The following is a 16,491-nucleotide window of genomic DNA, read 5'->3' on the forward strand; positions in this document are numbered from 1 at the left end:
TTGTGATTCTTCTTTGTATAAATGTGTTTATTTTTCCTGGGCGTTTGAGATTTATTTATTTATTTGAAAGAGATACAGAGAGAGAAGGAGAGACAGAGAGCTTTCATCTGCTTGTTCACTCCCCAAATGGCTGCAACAACTGGGGCTAGGCCAGGCTGAAGCCAGGAGCCTGAAGCTTTACCCAGGTCTTCAACATGGATGCAGCGGCCCAAGGACTTGGGTCATCTTCTGCTACTTTCCCAGAAGCATTAGCAGGAAGCTGGATCAGACATGGAGCAGTTGGACATGAACTTGTGCTGGTGCTATAGGCTATGGCTTAATCCACTGTGCCATAGTGCTGGGCCCAGACATCATGCCCTTTTGTCCTTAAAAATTTCAGCAAGTCTCTAAAAGCATGGATGTTTATCCTAAATAACCACAGCAGAATTTAAAGATCAACAATTTGATATTGATACATTATTACACAGTTAATAATTTTGCCAGTTGTGCCCATAATTTTCTTTGTGATCCGAGATCCAATCCAAGGACCTAGATATATCTAGTTGTCTTGTTTATTTAACTTAATCTTGAACTATCATCAGCCTTTCTTTGTCTTTCATGACTGATATTTTTCTGACTACTACACATGTATTTTTTGCACAGTGTCCATCAACTGGAGTTTCTGTGGTGTTGCCTCATGGTAAAACTTACATCACAATTATTTTATACCTTTAAAAATTCACTGAAAAAATGTAACCAGAATATTTCAATTTCCAGGGGTACCTGTCTTTTCTTATGCCCTCTTCCCTAGTGGACCATTTGTATCTACTGCCTGATGAGAACCTGTTGACAGAGGATGAGACAACCATATCTGATGGTAATGATTGTTATTTGTATGTTTATTCCCTTTCCTACATGAACCTATGCTTTATTACAGGTACATGCAAAATATACTCTGGTTTCTCTTCAGATCGTATAAATCTTTGGCCTTTTACAAGTACATGCAAAAGACATTGATTACCACTGGCCATTTTATCCATATCTCAAAGACATCAGATAGATGTCTGGGCATTTAATAATTAACAGTATAATATTAATTAGATCTTCACTGATTTGAGACTAGAATGTTAACTTTTCTCTTCCTCAGATGCGGATGTTGCTCGAGATGTCATATGTCTTATAAAATGTCTCCGGCTGATTGGAGAGTCTGTAAATATGGACATGTCAGTTATGATGGAAATGAGTTGCTACAACTTACAGTCTCCAGAGAAGGCTGCGGAACAGATTCTGGAAGATTTGATCACTGTTGATGTGTAAGGAGAACTTAGGGTAAAGTGCATTTCCTAATGGAAATTCAGCAATTTTTTGTGCCAAATCTAGTTTTTGTATGCAAAAGAGTGTTCAAATTAATGGCTTGAAGATAAAATGAATGTCATGATTCTCAATAGGTATTTCAGCTTTTGGACAATTTTTTTTAAACAAATCTTTGTCTTTTTTAAGAATTATTGATTTATTTGAAAGGCAGAGTTACAGAGAGGCAGAGAGAGAGAGCGGTCTCCAGGAGCCAGGAGCTTCTGGGTCTCCCACATGGGTGCAGGGGCCCAAGGACTTGGACCATCTTTTACTGTGTTCCCAGGCCATGCAGAGAGCTGGATTGGAAGAGGAGCAGCTAGGACTCGAACTAGCACCCATATGGGACACCAGCACTACAGGCGGTGGCTTTACCCACTATGCCACGACACCAGCCCCCAGAAATTTCTTTAAAGGGATTTTTTTTTAAGATTTTATTTGTTTGAAAGTCAAAGTTACAGAGAGAATCTTCCATCTTCTGGTTCACTCTCCAGATGGCTATAATGGCCAGGCCAAAGCCAGGAGCCAGGAACTTCATCTGGGTCTCCCATGTGGATGACAGGGGCCTTGGACCATCTTCTGCTGCTTTCCCAGGCCATTAGCAGGAAGCTGGATCAGAAGTGGAGCAGCTGGGATTTGTACTGGTGCCCATGTGGGATGTAGCCAGGACACGAACTAGGTGTCATGGGCTGTGGCTTTACCCAGTATGCCACAACACCAGCCCCAAACAGAAATTCTAACACATACAGATTCCTAAGCTGTGATACAGCTATTAATTATTGATTCTAAATAGAAAAAGTAGTTTCCTCACAATCATCTTGTTTGCCAGTTCTGAAAAGTTGAAAGAAATTTTGCTGTGTGGTATCTCGTATACCTGAACAGTTCTGTCTCCTGCTTTATCACGTTGCTGGCTTTCCTGTGTCACAGAGCATTTAGTTTACAGGACACTGGGTATTCTTGATAGTATTCTTGGTAGTAACAGAAGTTTCCTAATTGCCTCTGTAGAGAAAATGTGCTAGAGGATATTTGTAGTAAACTGCAAGAAATTCGGAATCCAATCCAGGCCATTGGCGTTCTTATACGGGAAATGGATTATGAAACAGACGTGGAAATGGAAAAGGGATTCAATCCAGGTAAATGACAGAACAACCAAAGTCCCTTTTGGGTTTAGAGAAAGCAGTGATACATTTAACTTTATTTCTTATTTCATTTCTTATTTCAGCTCAGCCTTTAAATGTTCGGATGAATCTTTCCCAGCTCTATGGGAGTAGCACAGCAAGTTACATTGTATGCAGAGCTGTGTTTAAAATCGCCAGTACCCGCTTCCTGATCTGCCGAGACCTCTTGATCTTACAGCAGCTCTTACTGAGGCTAGGAGATGCAGTAAGTACTACTAAAGGGAAAACTTAAAAAATTTAAAATGTGATGTAATCTATAGGCACATGGCAGCAGGATTTCTGCTCTGTGAGCAGAGACTTGTCTTTGTTCACCACTGTATCCCTCAGGCTTGGCCCAATTAGGTGCTCTGTAAATAGGTGTTGAATTAAGAATGAATTGAAGATTACGGATTAAGAACATACATGAAGCAAATTGCTTTATGTTAATCTTTGTATGTATAGCATTGGCAAATTTTCCCAGGTTGACTGTTGCAGTGGTTAGTATTTTGAGAACAACTTTGGATGTACCCTATAGTGGAGAGGACAGTGGAAAAGGAAGAAACATCTGTTTGCAGGCGAGGGCTCACTCTAAAGCACAGTTTTTAAGATTGCAAAGTTTGTTTTTTTAGTTCTCTCTACTGCGTTCCATGCCTCCTTTTCAAACGTTTTCTCTGCAGGCCACCAGACTCTTTTACCACCATACAGTCCTAATAGCCCGCCCTTCTGAATGCTCTGTGCTAAACGTTGCCTTTCTGCCCACTTGAGAAGTCCGAGTCAGTGATCTATGCAAGCTGGCAAGGAAAACATCTGATTCAACCACTTCATGCTCGTGTGTAAGGGGCCTTTGGGGCTCCCAGGACTACTCAAACTTTTAAATCAAAATTTATTAATTCAAATACATTGCTAATGGTAGAATTTCAGGCAATTAAAAAAATGTGAAAAGATAATTTTAATACCACCAAGAAACAGGCACTTTTCCTAAGAGCCTTTCTCGTAGGTTAGCCCATACCAAATTCTTCCTTTTTTAAAAACTTTTTGTTTACACATTTTACTTATTTGAAAGGCAGACAAACAGATTTCATGCTTGTTGATTCACTCCCTAAATGCCTGCAACAGCTGAGGATGGGTAGACTAAAGCCAAGACCTGGACCTCAATCTGAATTTCCCAGGGTTCCTAGTACTTGAGCCATCACTTGCTGCCTCCTGGAATACACATTAGCAGAAAGCAGGTATCAGGAGTGGATATTTGAACCCAGGCACTCCGATAAGGGATGTGAACATGCCAAACAGTTGTTTGTTCTTGTTTTGTTTTAAGATTTATTTATTTACTTGAAAGTCAGAGTTACACACAGAGAGAAGGAGAGAGGCAGAGAGAGAGAGGTCTTCCATCCGCTGGTTCACTCCTGTTGGCTGCAACAGCCGGAGCTGCACCGATCAGGAGCCAGGAGCTTCTTTCAGGTCTCCCACGTGGGTGCAGGGGCCCAAGGAATTGGGCCATCTTCCACTGCTTTCCTAGGCCATAGCAGAGAGCTGGATCAGAAATGGAGCAGCCAAGACTTGAACCAGCACCCATATGGGATGCCAGCACTGCAGGTGGCAGCTTTACTTGCTACACCACAGCACTGGCTCCTAAAATAAAACTTCTATGAAATAAATGTAATTAAAAATGAAAAGGTCTTCTACAGTCTTCTACCCCTGGTACCCACTATATATAAGTCACTGTGTTTGTGATATATACTATACACATATACACAAAAAACCCCTGCACACATTTTTGTATATGCCATTTTTTCAAGATAGATTTTTTAGTTTTTCTTTATAAAATTAGAATATTAAAAGTTATCTAGTGGAATTTTAACTTATTCAGCCAATTCCCTTTGTGACCATCCTTACAACTCTGTACATCTTTGATTCTCTCTCTAGGATATATTCTAAGAAAGAGAATTGATTGGTCAGAGTGTGCAGTTTTCAGGCTCTCGTCACCCCTGTTCTGGAGAATCTGAGGTCTGAAATGCTCTGAATTCCAGAATGCTCTGAGCCCTGATTCTGGAGCACTTCAGATTTGCAGATTAGAGATGCGCGACAGATAGAGTCTGCAAACATTTTAAAATCTGAAGAACCCAAAATCTGAAACACTGTGGGCCCAGGCATTTCACACAGGGGATATTCACCCTGTATTGCCAGCTTTGCCTCTAATGGTTGTGCCTCTGGCCTGTGTTCACCTGACTCCCGGTGTCTGTGTGGTGACTCCGCGCCTCTTGCCCCCACCACGCTCCTCTCAGAACAAATCCACAGCAACATTTCTTCTTACCAACACCAGCAGTACAGAGAGTATTGAAATTGCCCTGTACCTCTTTTTAATTTAAAGAAAGCTGGGTATTTTTTTAAAAAAGGATGTATGTATGTATGTATTTGAAAGAGTTATGGGGTGGGGAGGGCAATGAAAGAGCTTCCATTCACTGATTCACTGCCCAAATACTGGCAAACAGCCAGGAGCCTGAAACTCCATTCAGGTCTCCCACATGAGTGGCAGGGACGACGTATTTGGGCCATCTTCCACTGCCTTCCCAAGGACACTAACAGGAGGCTGGATCAGAAGCTGAGTAGCCAGGGCTCAACTGGCACCTGATCTGGTACTTTAGCTCACTGCACCGGAACACCCATCCCAAAAGTTAAGCTGCTTATTGTCTTCTCCATTATTAGCTCCTCAAACATATTGAGCTGTGTGTTTTCCCCAGCTGTTAATGTTAGGGAACCTGTTTAGCTACTTGCCATCCCTTGATATAATAATATTGCTTTTAATTTTGTGCCTTTTGTAACTGTTTTATTTTACCTCCTCCTAACCTTAAGAATTACCATTACTGACCGTGTTCTGATCTCGTCACCCATCATGAACAGGTGATTTTGGGAGCTGGTCAGCTCTTTCAAGCTCAGCAAGAACTACTGCATCGAACAGCTCCCCTGCTCCTATGTTATTACCTCATTAAGTGGAATAGTCAGTGCTTGGCAACTGATGTTCCAGTTGACACGCTGTGAGTTTCATTATTCTAATGATTGTTAAAGTAAATTTTTTCTGTTGTCTTAAAAATAATTAAATCATTTGCCTATAAGATTTGGAGAGCTTTTAAATGTTACGTTTTCTAAAGGTTGAAGGCAACATGTAAGAATGAAAATAATAAATATGTATTATTACATATGTGAGGGTACTTCAAAAAAGTTTAAATTAAAAGATATTTACTTCGGTACAAAATATTTGAAATCCTTAATTCTTTTCCTAAATCACATTTTCCATGAAGTTTTAGAAGACCCTCATATATGCATGGATTTCAAAATATTTTTCATTTCTTTTATTTTGCTAGTTTTAATATTTATTTTTTTGAAAGAGTGACAGAGATCTTCCATCCACTAGTTCACCCCAAATGGCCTCAGTAGCCAGGCCTGGGCCATTTTGAAGCCAGGGGCCAGGAACTCCACCCTGGTCTCCCAGGGACTCAAATACTTGGGGCCATCAAGAAGCTCTATTGGCAGAATAGTCGGGACTCAAACCAGCACTCTCATGTGGGATGTGGGCATTGTAAGGGCAGCTTAACCTGCTGCTGCACAGTGCTGGCCTCCCAATTGGCATCTTAACTGCTGTGCCAATGCCTGCCCTGGGCTTCAGAATTTTTTACATGAAACTATATTTGTGTTGTAATTATCCCACGGAATTTTTTTTTCAACGTACCCTCATTTATCTATGTATTCCTTTTGGGATATAAATGATATTATGTATGTTTGTAATATACAAATTATGTTGAAGCCAGAGGAAAACTTAGACAACACACAAAAATGTCCAAGTTATTAAAGACAGGTGAGCTTCTTTATAACCAAAAGAAGGAAAAAAAAATCCAAGAATTCCAAGATTCACATCTTCAGTAAGATAAACCATCCTTTTGGCTCTGTCTTGCCATCATTGAAGGACAGCTGAAGGGTGTGAATGGACAACAATACATTCTGGACATTTTTCGGCTGCCTTTGTGCTTGAAGTGGAGCTTTTACATGCAAGTTATTTATTAAGTTGACAGTGTTCTTAGTTGGATAACTTGGACCTAATGTTTGCCACAGGAGAATTTATACAGCTCTTTCCCCCTTTTCTCACAGGGAATCGAATCTCCAACACTTGTCAGTGCTGGAACTGACTGACTCTGGTGCTTTAATGACGAATAAGTTTGGTAAGGAGCGGACTGTGTGTACACATCTGATTGTAAATAGAGCACTAAAGTGTTCTTGCCACCTGTGCTGTGGAAAGGTTGGCTGGGCTCTCTGGCTTCGCTTTCAGAGGCTTGTGCAAGCCTGGGTCTGAGACCTGTGGTTGTGGGAAGAGTCTATGAAGCTGCAGTTCCATGTCAGGCATAAATTAAGGGGGCACTAACACTGCCGTGGACTTGCCCACTGTGTATTGATGCTCTTGTGATTCATTCAGCAAAATCTTTCAAAAGTTTACCAAGTTCTTGGTAGCTTTTGTGATCTTGTCGTGGTCACCAAATATTTAAAAGGAGCCCTATCGTATGCTTGAAAACCATTATTGTAGAGAATTTATTTTGTATTGTTTTGCAATCTTGGGCCTTTTTTAAAAATTTTATTGTAGAGTATCTGTTGTAGCGTTCCTCATTGCTTAGGTGTAGTGAGATCTGTGAAAAGAAATTACTACAATATTAATTTAAGTGCTTTTTTGTTGCATTTGCATAGTACTTCAGTTTACAACCTTTTTGATTTATATCAGCACTGACTTGTTACAGGCATACAATGAATTGGTAGGCCATTTTAAACAAAAGTTGATGCTATTATCACAAGTTTGTTATTGTCATAACCTTTTCTTTTTAAGTATCTAGCCCTCAAACAGTTGTGGAGTTATTCTTCCAAGAAGTTGCAAGAAAACACATTATCTCTCATCTCTTCTCTCAACCAAAGGCACCTCTGAGCCAAACTGGATTGAATTGGTCTCAAATGATTACTGCAATTACAGGTTATTTATTGCAGCTTTTGTATCCTTTTACTTAAAAGCCAATTGGAAAGTATCTTCTGTCTAAATAATCTAAGACTTACCTTGTCTCTATAATAAGGATTTTTTTTTTTCCATTTTACTGAAAGGCAGAGCAACAGAAAGACATCTTCCTTCCTCCAGTTCACTTCCCAGGTGTCTGTAACAAATACCTCCCCGGATGCACATTAGAAAGCTGGATCGGAAGGGGAGGAGCCCAGGCATGAACCAGGCACTCTGATATGGGATGCAGGCATCCCAAGCAGGGACATAAGTGCTTGCACCAAGTACCTGCCCCCATAAAGATTTTTAATGAGATTTAGTACTTCCTTAACAAGATAATATTTTCAAATTGATCACAATTTGTTTGTTTTTTTAAGATGCGTCCACTTATTAGAAATGCAGAGTTAAAGAAAGGGAGACAAAGAGATCCTCCATCCTCTCTAGTGGGCTTCCCAAATGGCCACAATGGCCCTGGCTAGGTCAAAAATTTAAATACATTTCACAACACAAATGACCTAAATATGAATCTAAAAGGGCATAAATCATTAACTGTTTTTGTAAAAGATTTATTTGAGAAGTAGAGTTACAAAAAGGAGGGGGAGTCTTCCATCTGCCGGTTTATTCCCCAAATGGCCACAACAGCTGGAGCTGGGCCAATTTAAAGCTGAGAGCCAGGAGTTTCTTCTGGGTCTCCCACATGGGTACAGGGCCTAAGCACTTGGACCATCATCTTCTGCTTTCCCAGACCACAACAGAGAGCTGGATTGGAAAAGGAGCAGCTGGGACTTGAACCACCTACCGCTCCACACTTTTTGAAGGACCTCTGTGTTGCTTTTCACTGTATTTGTTTAATATTAAGGTGTTATAGTGATGGAAAGGGCTTGGTCACTTTTTTTAAAGGCATTTGATAAACTTCTGAATGTACGATTCAATGTGTGTATTTAAATTTTGCCAAAAAAGTAAGAAATCTCCTTAACAGTAACTAGATGGCCTAGCAATCCTGGTTGTCTCTTTCTAGAATGTTTGATGGGAAACTGTCAGTATATACAGTTGCAGGTGAGTTCTGTTGAACATGAGCAGTTTAATCACTTTGCTGGGAATTTTTTTCATTGTAATGTTAACTACATCTTAATTGGGTTGAAAATAAAATAATTTAAATTTGGCTGCACCAAGGCATACCCCAAAGAGATTTTCTCTACCTCTCTCTTGATCATATCCCTAACAATTTTTTCTGGAGTATTTCTCTTTTTTCAATTTTCTCTGTTAGTTTCTCTTTATAGTGATAGAAACATACTATTATCTTCATAGAAATCCTTTTTGGAATCTAGTCAGTGAACTGGTTAAATACCTAAAATTGGATAATTATTAAGATGTTGAGTATGGGTATGATTTACTGAATCCTGAAAATATCTAATCCAGTGTAAGAATATATTAACAATGAGCCGGCGCCACGGCTCAACAGGCTAATCCTCCGCCTTGCGGCGCCGGCACACCGGGTTCTAGTCCCAGTCGGGGCACCGATCCTGTCCCGGTTGCCCCTCTTCCAGGCCAGCTCTCTGCTGTGGCCAGGGAGTGCAGTGGAGGGTGGCCCAAGTGCTTGGGCCCTGCACCCCATGGGAGACCAGGAGAAGCACCTGGCTCCTGCCATTGGATCAGCGCAGTGCGCCGGCCGCAGGGTGCCAACCGCGGCGGCCATTGGAGGGTGAACCAACGGCAAAAAGGAAGACCTTTCTCTCTGTCTCTCTCTACTGTCCACTCTGCCTGTCAAAAAAAAAAAAAAAAAAAAAAAAAGACTATATTAACAATGAAATACATAAAATTCATTCACCTTAAAATTTTTTAAGGTGTATTACAGGATTAGGTTTGTATCTCTAGATAATTCCAAGCAATAAAACTTTTGTATTAATTGAAAAATATCTTCTCTCCTTCTTTGAGGAACTTGGAAATGAGTATCTCCTTAAGTAGTGTTTATTTTGTAACCAGATGGCACTTTCTATGCCTTTATAGGATTATATTCAACTGTTGCATCCCTGGTGTCAAGTCAACGTTGGTTCCTGTCGATTTATGCTGGGGCGGTGTTACCTCGTTACAGGAGAAGGACAGAAGGTAACTTAATTTGAATGATGAGTAAATATTATTCAAGGAGGCCCCTTGGTTTCCATTAAACTAGGTTGTGGGGAACGGGAGGCATGACTGTATTAGTTCCAATGAAGAGCATGATACACGATGCACTTATGAGGTCTGTTCAGCTTCTTGTGCTTTGTGATTTAGTTAGATCACAGAAGAATGAGAGAAAACATTAAAACCATCCTGCCCCTGGCAGGTGTTTTTAGGGATATGTTGTTTTTGTTTTTGTTTTGTCTTTTATTTGAAAGGCACAGTTACAGAGAGGCAGAAAGAGAGAGGTCTTCCATCCACTGGTCCACTCCCCAAATAGCCAGAGCTGAGCTGATCTGAAGCCAGAAGCCTGAAGCTTTTTCCGGGTCTCCCACATGGGTGCAAGGACTCATGGACTTGGGCCATCTTCCACTGCTTTCCCAGGCACATTAGCAGGGAGCTGGATCGAATGGGAACACGTTGTTTCATTCTGTCTATTTTTTTGTTTCATGATTTTTTTTTTTAAATATTTATTTATTGTGGCACGGTAGGTTAAATCTTCTGCCTGCGGCTCTGGCATCCCATGTGGGCACCAGTTCTAGTCATGGCTACTCCTCTTCTGATTCAGCTCTCTGGTATGGCCTGGAAAAGCAGTAGAAGATGGCCCAAGTGCTTAGGCCCCTGCACCCTCATGGAAACCAGGAAGAAGCTCCTGGCTTTGGATTGGCTCAGCTCTGGCCATTGCGACCATTGTGGCCATTTGAAGAGTGAAACAGCAGAAGGAAGATCTTTGTCTCTCCCTCTCACTGTCTGTAACTCTACCTCTCAAATAAATAAATAAAATTTTTAAAAATGTATTGATTGATTTGAAAGGCAGCGTTAGAGGCAGAGAGAAAGAGAAGTCTTCCATCCGCTGGTTCACTTCCCAAATGGCTGCAACAGCCAGAGCTGTGCTGATCCAAAGCCAGGAGCTAGGAGCTTCCTCCTGGTCTCCCACGTGGGTGCAGGGGTCCAAGCACTTGGGCCGTCCTCCACTGCTTTGCCAGGCCATGGCAGAGAGCTGGATCGGAAGTGGAGCAGCTGGAATACAGGCACTGCAGGCAGTGGCTTTACCCACTGCACCACACTGGGCCCCTCATGGTGCTTCTTTAAATATTTATTTATTTGAAAAAGCAACAGAAGATGTAAGAGAGTGATCTGCTGTGTGCAGGTAAATTCCCCAAGTGGCCACAACAGCCAAATTGGGGCCAAGCCAAAGCCAGGAGCCAGGAACTCCATCCTGGTCTCCCATTGATGGCAGAGGCCCAATTACTTGGCCATCCTCCACTGTCTTCCTAAGCACATTACTAGGAAACTGGTTCAGAACACTCCAATATGGGATGCTGGTGTCTCAAGCACAACTTAGTCCTCTGTGACACAACTCTGGCCCATCAAACATTTTTACAGTAAACTGTCACCTACCCCTCACTCAAATTCTATACTTGTTAACGTGTTACTACAATTGCTTCATTACATGCCTAGCTATCCATCAGTCACCTTACTAGCTCACTTTTAATTCATGGTTATCAGACTAAAAGTGAGCTGAGGGGGCTGGCGCTGTGGCGTGGCACGTTAAGGCCCCAGTTTGTGGTGCCAGCATCCCATATGGCCGCCAGTCCGAGTCCCAGCTGCTCCTTTTCTGACCCAGCTCTCTGCTATGGCCTGGGAAAGCAGCAGAAGATGGCCCAAGTGCTCGGGCGTTGCACCCATGTGGAAGACCCAAAAGAAGCTCCTGGTTTCTGGCTTCAGATCAGCACAGCTCCGGCCGTTGTGGCCGTTGTGGGAAGTGACCCAACGGATGGAAGACCTTTCTCTGTCTCTGCCTCTCTGTAATTCTATCTTTCAAATAAATAAATAAATCTTTAAAAAAAGTGAGTTAAGCTTGAGGGTTATTAAATAGTACATCAGATGGAATTTATATATGGCAGAAATTGTGAAAGTAGTAACTTTAAATAATTTTCTTTCTTTTTTAGCTTTCCTTAGCACAGTAACTCAGCACTTAGGATTGGAATGATCTGTTAGAAGTCACTCAGTATTCTTCCATTTGTCCAGGCATTGGAATGTTTCTGTCAGGCAGCATCTGAAGTAGGCAAGGAGGAATTCCTGGATCGCCTGATCCGCTCGGAGGATGGGGAAGCTGTGTCCACTCCGAGGCTGCAGTATTATGATAAGGTACCTTATATCATGGTGTAGCCCTTCTTAACCCAAAAATACATCTGAAATGTGTTGCTTTGCAATTTTTGGAGAAAAATGCTATAAAAATGTAATGGTTCCTGGAACTTCCAAGTGAAAGGAAAAATTGAAAAAACTTATTTTTAGTTAAACTTTGTTTTTGACTTAAATGAAATTACCATGATGACATCTTGTTATTGACTTATGCTTTATTAGTTTTGCTGATACTTGAGGTCATTAGTGTTAATAGTGTATTTAGCCTTAGTTTCTGATTTCAGCATTTGGTACCACTCCTTGCTCTGATCCCTCAGCTGTAACACTAGTGGCCCTCCCGCTGTCTCATGCAAGTACCTGCTGTTCTTGAACGGCTTGCACCTTGAACGGCTCTTCCACAGGCCCTCATTTCACTTGATCTCTACTCACCTGTGCCCTCTTCAGGGCGCCCTCCGGCCTGGCCCTCAGCAAACAGCCTTCCCGCTGTGCTCTTTTACGCACTTGCGCTGTCTCTCCCTTACATTCACACATGCAGCTCCAGGTTCTTTGGGCCCTGCTTTGTTTTTTCTTTATAACCTTTAACCAAACTTCATGTTATATGTTAAGTTGTTGTTCTTGTCTGGATTTACCACCAAAGAGTAAATGCCACAATAGCGGCCTTCACTGTTTTTTTTATTACTTGTTAGATAAATGAATTTACACTGAAATAGATTTGTAACTATATATATATATATATATATATATATATATATATATATATATATAAAAACTTATTTGAAAGACAGAGTTACATAGAGAAATGAAGAGAGAGAGAGATCTTCCATCACTGGTTTACTCCCCACAACAGCTGGGGCTATACCAGGCTAAAGCCAGGAGCCTGGAGCTTCTTCCAGGTCTCCCATGTGGGACATGGGTACAGGGGTCCAACACTTGGGCCATCTTCTGCTGTTTTCCTAGGTCATTTGCAAGGAGTTGAATGGGAAGTGGAACAGCCAGGAGTCAAACTGGCACTCACGTGAGATGCCTACACTGCAGGTGTCAGCTTTACCTGCAACACCAAAATGCAGGCCCCGATTTATAGCTCTTGATAATACTCTAACATCCCACTGATTCTAAGTCAAGATTTCTGCTAAGGTCAGACAGAGTTGAATCTGTAAATGCTGTGAAATGGTGTTCAAATGTTTCTGTTTTTTCTTTGTGGAGCCTCTGTAGCTCTCATTAGAAGGAACTCACACAGCAAACATTAAGAACCACTGCTGGACCCCAAAGTGGGAATCGGAAGGAAGATATTAGGCCTCACTTACCAAAGGAATAAATTAAGATGTAGTAATATAGGGTGGACTCTGGTGCTTTTCACTTGGGCCTTTGACCTGGTGGTTGTTTGTCACTGGATCTGGAGGCAGGTCCCTGAGAGAGGAATATCATGGTTAGGGTCACCAGTGCATACTGGCACCCTCACTGACCCATACGATTCCACTAGCTTAGGAAATCCTGGTGAAATGGATTTACACATTATATTGCTTAATTTGATGAAACTCACTTTCACAATGTGGCTTTGAAAAATGCTCATAAAGAAGCCAAATTGAAGAAATACTGACTAAAAGTACAGGTAAATGAGAGAAGATAGAGCTGACACTTCTTACCTTTGGTACAGTCTCTTCATCAGCCACTTTATAAGGCGAAGACCAGGACGGCCTAATCAGATCTGACGATAGGCCAAAAATAATTGTATTTGTCAGGAGTGCTATTTTAAAATCTTAAGTAGATGAACCTTGAATGTGAAATAACAGTTCATGACAGTGTGAAATCATGAAGATTTTCAAGGCATTAAGCATCCTGATTACCCATGATGGAGTATGTATTTGTTAACAACCACTTTGAAAAACTGTCATTATTTATAGTTACTGCAGTTCTGAATACGTCCAGAAAGATGTATTTATAAAAGATATGTATAATTATGTTCCAAGTAGCATATTCATAAAAGTTATACTCAAGACACCCCAAGCATCTATTAACAATGAACCCATGAGTTGTGTTATATTCTTTCAAAGAAATCACAGCAGCGGGGCCAGTGTTGCGGCACAGTGAGTACTGGATGCCAGTTCAAGTCTTGGCTGCTCTGCTTCCATTCCAGTTTCTGTTAATGTGTCTTTGAAAGCACCAAAGATTGGCCCACATACTTGGGCCCTTGCCACCCATGTGAGACTTAGATGGAATTCTAGGGTCTTTGGCTTTAGCCTGGTCCAGCCCCAGCTGTTGGAGCCATTTGGGGAAACAAGCAGATGGAAAATCAGTCTTCGTGTTTGTGTTTGTCACTCTGCCATTCAAATAAATCTTTTGATAAAAACATGCAACACAACAATGAAATGAATGCTACATGTAATAAAACTTTTACAAACAAAAGAAAGCAGGAAAACACAAAAAAGTAAGATTCTATTTTCATAAAGTTAAGCAGGATGGTTTATGTGGGTAATAGAGGCTGGAGGGAGTCACAAGGGAGCTTTGGACAGCTGATAAAATTCTTAATCTGGACACTGGTATTGTCGATATGGTCACTTTGTGAACATCAGCCCACTGTACTTATAGTTTGTAAAAATCTTTTATCTTGGCCGGCGCCGCGGCTCACTAGGCTAATCCTCCGCCTTGTGGCGCCGGCACACCGGGTTCTAGTCCCAGTCGGGGCACCGATCCTGTCCCGGTTGCCCCTCTTCCAGGCCAGCTCTCTGCTGTGGCCAGGGAGTGCAATGGAGGATGGCCCAGGCCCTTGGGCCCTGCACCCCATGGGAGACCAGGATAAGCACCTGGCTCCTGCCATCGGATCGGCGCGGTGCGCTGGCCACAGCGGCCATTGTCTCTCTGTCTCTCTGCCTGTCCACTCTGCCTGTCAAAAAAAAAACAAAAAACAAAAAACTTTTATCTTTATAAGCATATATTTTAAGTGTGTTGCTAGATACACATATTAGAGAAATGCATATATGTAAGATAAATAAATACATGTGCACATTTTGGGGAGTGTTTGCAGACATTGTCCATCAGGTGGACAATCACAATAGTTTGAAGGCCACTGTCTTATCTTGTGTTAGAGATCAGTTATGTCGGCCAGCACCGAGGCTTAACAGGCTAATCCTCCGCCTTGCGGCACCGGCACACCGGGTTCTAGTCCCGGTTGGGGCACCGGATTCTATCCCAGTTGCTCCTCTTCCAGGCCAGCTCTCTGCTATGGCCCGGGAAGGCAGTGGAGGATGGCCCAAGTCCTTGGGCCCTGCACCCGCATGGGAGACCAGGAGAAGTACCTGGCTCCTGGCTTCACATCAGCGAGATGCGCCGGCCGCAGCGGCCATTGGAGGGTGAACCAACGGCAAAAAGGAAGACCTTTCTCTCTCTCTCTCTCTCACTATCCACTCTGCTTGTCAAAAAAAAAAAAAAAGAGAGAGAGAGAGATCAGTTATGTCAGACATTACGTGTATTCTGTTTAGGATTTTTACAAGGCTGTGTGGTCATTTGTTTACGATTCCTTAAATTCATCTGTGATGTAATCAATTAGTAGAAAGAGGTAGTGAAATTGCATTTATTCATTTAGCAAATAATCATTGAAATTCTGCTGTGTACTCTAAGCATGAGCATCAAGCTCTGCCCTCACAGTGCTTAGTGCTCATAGTCAAGCGGGCAGTGACTAGACAGATACACAGTGTCAGGCGGCGAAAAGTGCCGTGAATAAACTAAAGCAGATCACAGGGGTAGAATAAGACATGCTCACCATGCTGTGGGATTATCCTGGAAGCCATGTAGTGATAAGCTATGGAGTCCAGATGCTGAGATTTAAACACAGGTCTCCCCAGTGTGTGCCCTTGGGCACGTTACTCTGCAGCTCAGAGTCTTCATCTGTAGAGTCTTCATCTGATTGTTGGAGGGCAAATATTGATTGGGTTCTTTTTTTAAGATTTATTTATTTATTTTAAAGTCGGAGTTACACAGAGAGAGGAGAGGCAGAGAAAGGGGTCTTCCATCCGCTGGTTCAATTCCCAGATGGTTGCAACGGCCAGAGATGCACCAATCTGAAACCAGGAGCCAGGAGCTTCTTCCGGGTCCCACACATGGGTGCAGGGGCCCAAGGACTTGGGCCATCTTCTACTGCTTTCCCAGTCCTCAGTAGAGACCTAGACTGAAGTGGAGCATCCAGGACTTGAACAGTCACCCGTGTGGGATGCCTGCACTGCAGACAGCATCTTTACCTGCTACGCCACAGTGCCAGCCCCTAAATAAACATTTCTTAAAGCCATAATTCAACTTGGAATACACTAGTATATTAATTTTAATGGAACTTTTTTCTGTTTCCACTTAGGTTTTACGCCTACTAGATGTTATTGGTTTGCCTGAACTGGTTATTCAGCTGGCTACCTCAGCAATAACTGAAGCAGGTGATGACTGGAAAAGTCAAGTAAGAACGGACTGTAATTTAGTTTTTTCCTTGACACTTGTTGGGGATGTAGCATATTAATTTCTGTTGGTCTTGTTTGATTTTTGACTTAAATTTTATATTTAGGCTACTTTGAGGACATGCATTTTCAAACATCATTTGGATTTGGGTCACAATAGTCAAGCATATGAGGCCTTAACCCAGATTCCTGATTCCAGCAGGTAAGCTCGTGCTCTTTTTTAGAGAAGTCAGTTTAGCAGCCC

General features: G+C 42.0%; 1 protein-coding gene across 1 annotated transcript in view; it reads left to right on the plus strand.

Moving 5' to 3' along the window:
• NUP160 (nucleoporin 160) overlaps window positions 1-16,491 on the plus strand; it is a 64,795-nt gene that overhangs the window by 26,438 nt on the left and 21,866 nt on the right. The window contains exons 14-25 of the mRNA XM_062196133.1: window positions 757-856; window positions 1,127-1,292; window positions 2,335-2,462; window positions 2,552-2,712; window positions 5,385-5,518; window positions 6,627-6,697; window positions 7,351-7,510; window positions 8,496-8,565; window positions 9,517-9,615; window positions 11,698-11,817; window positions 16,154-16,249; window positions 16,355-16,449. Coding sequence (XP_062052117.1) covers window positions 757-856; window positions 1,127-1,292; window positions 2,335-2,462; window positions 2,552-2,712; window positions 5,385-5,518; window positions 6,627-6,697; window positions 7,351-7,510; window positions 8,496-8,565; window positions 9,517-9,615; window positions 11,698-11,817; window positions 16,154-16,249; window positions 16,355-16,449 — 1,400 coding nt within the window. The remainder of the gene's footprint in view (window positions 1-756; window positions 857-1,126; window positions 1,293-2,334; window positions 2,463-2,551; window positions 2,713-5,384; window positions 5,519-6,626; window positions 6,698-7,350; window positions 7,511-8,495; window positions 8,566-9,516; window positions 9,616-11,697; window positions 11,818-16,153; window positions 16,250-16,354; window positions 16,450-16,491) is intronic.

Source organism: Lepus europaeus, chromosome 7 (genome assembly GCF_033115175.1).
Source record: "Lepus europaeus isolate LE1 chromosome 7, mLepTim1.pri, whole genome shotgun sequence".
Classification (NCBI taxonomy): domain Eukaryota; kingdom Metazoa; phylum Chordata; class Mammalia; order Lagomorpha; family Leporidae; genus Lepus; species Lepus europaeus.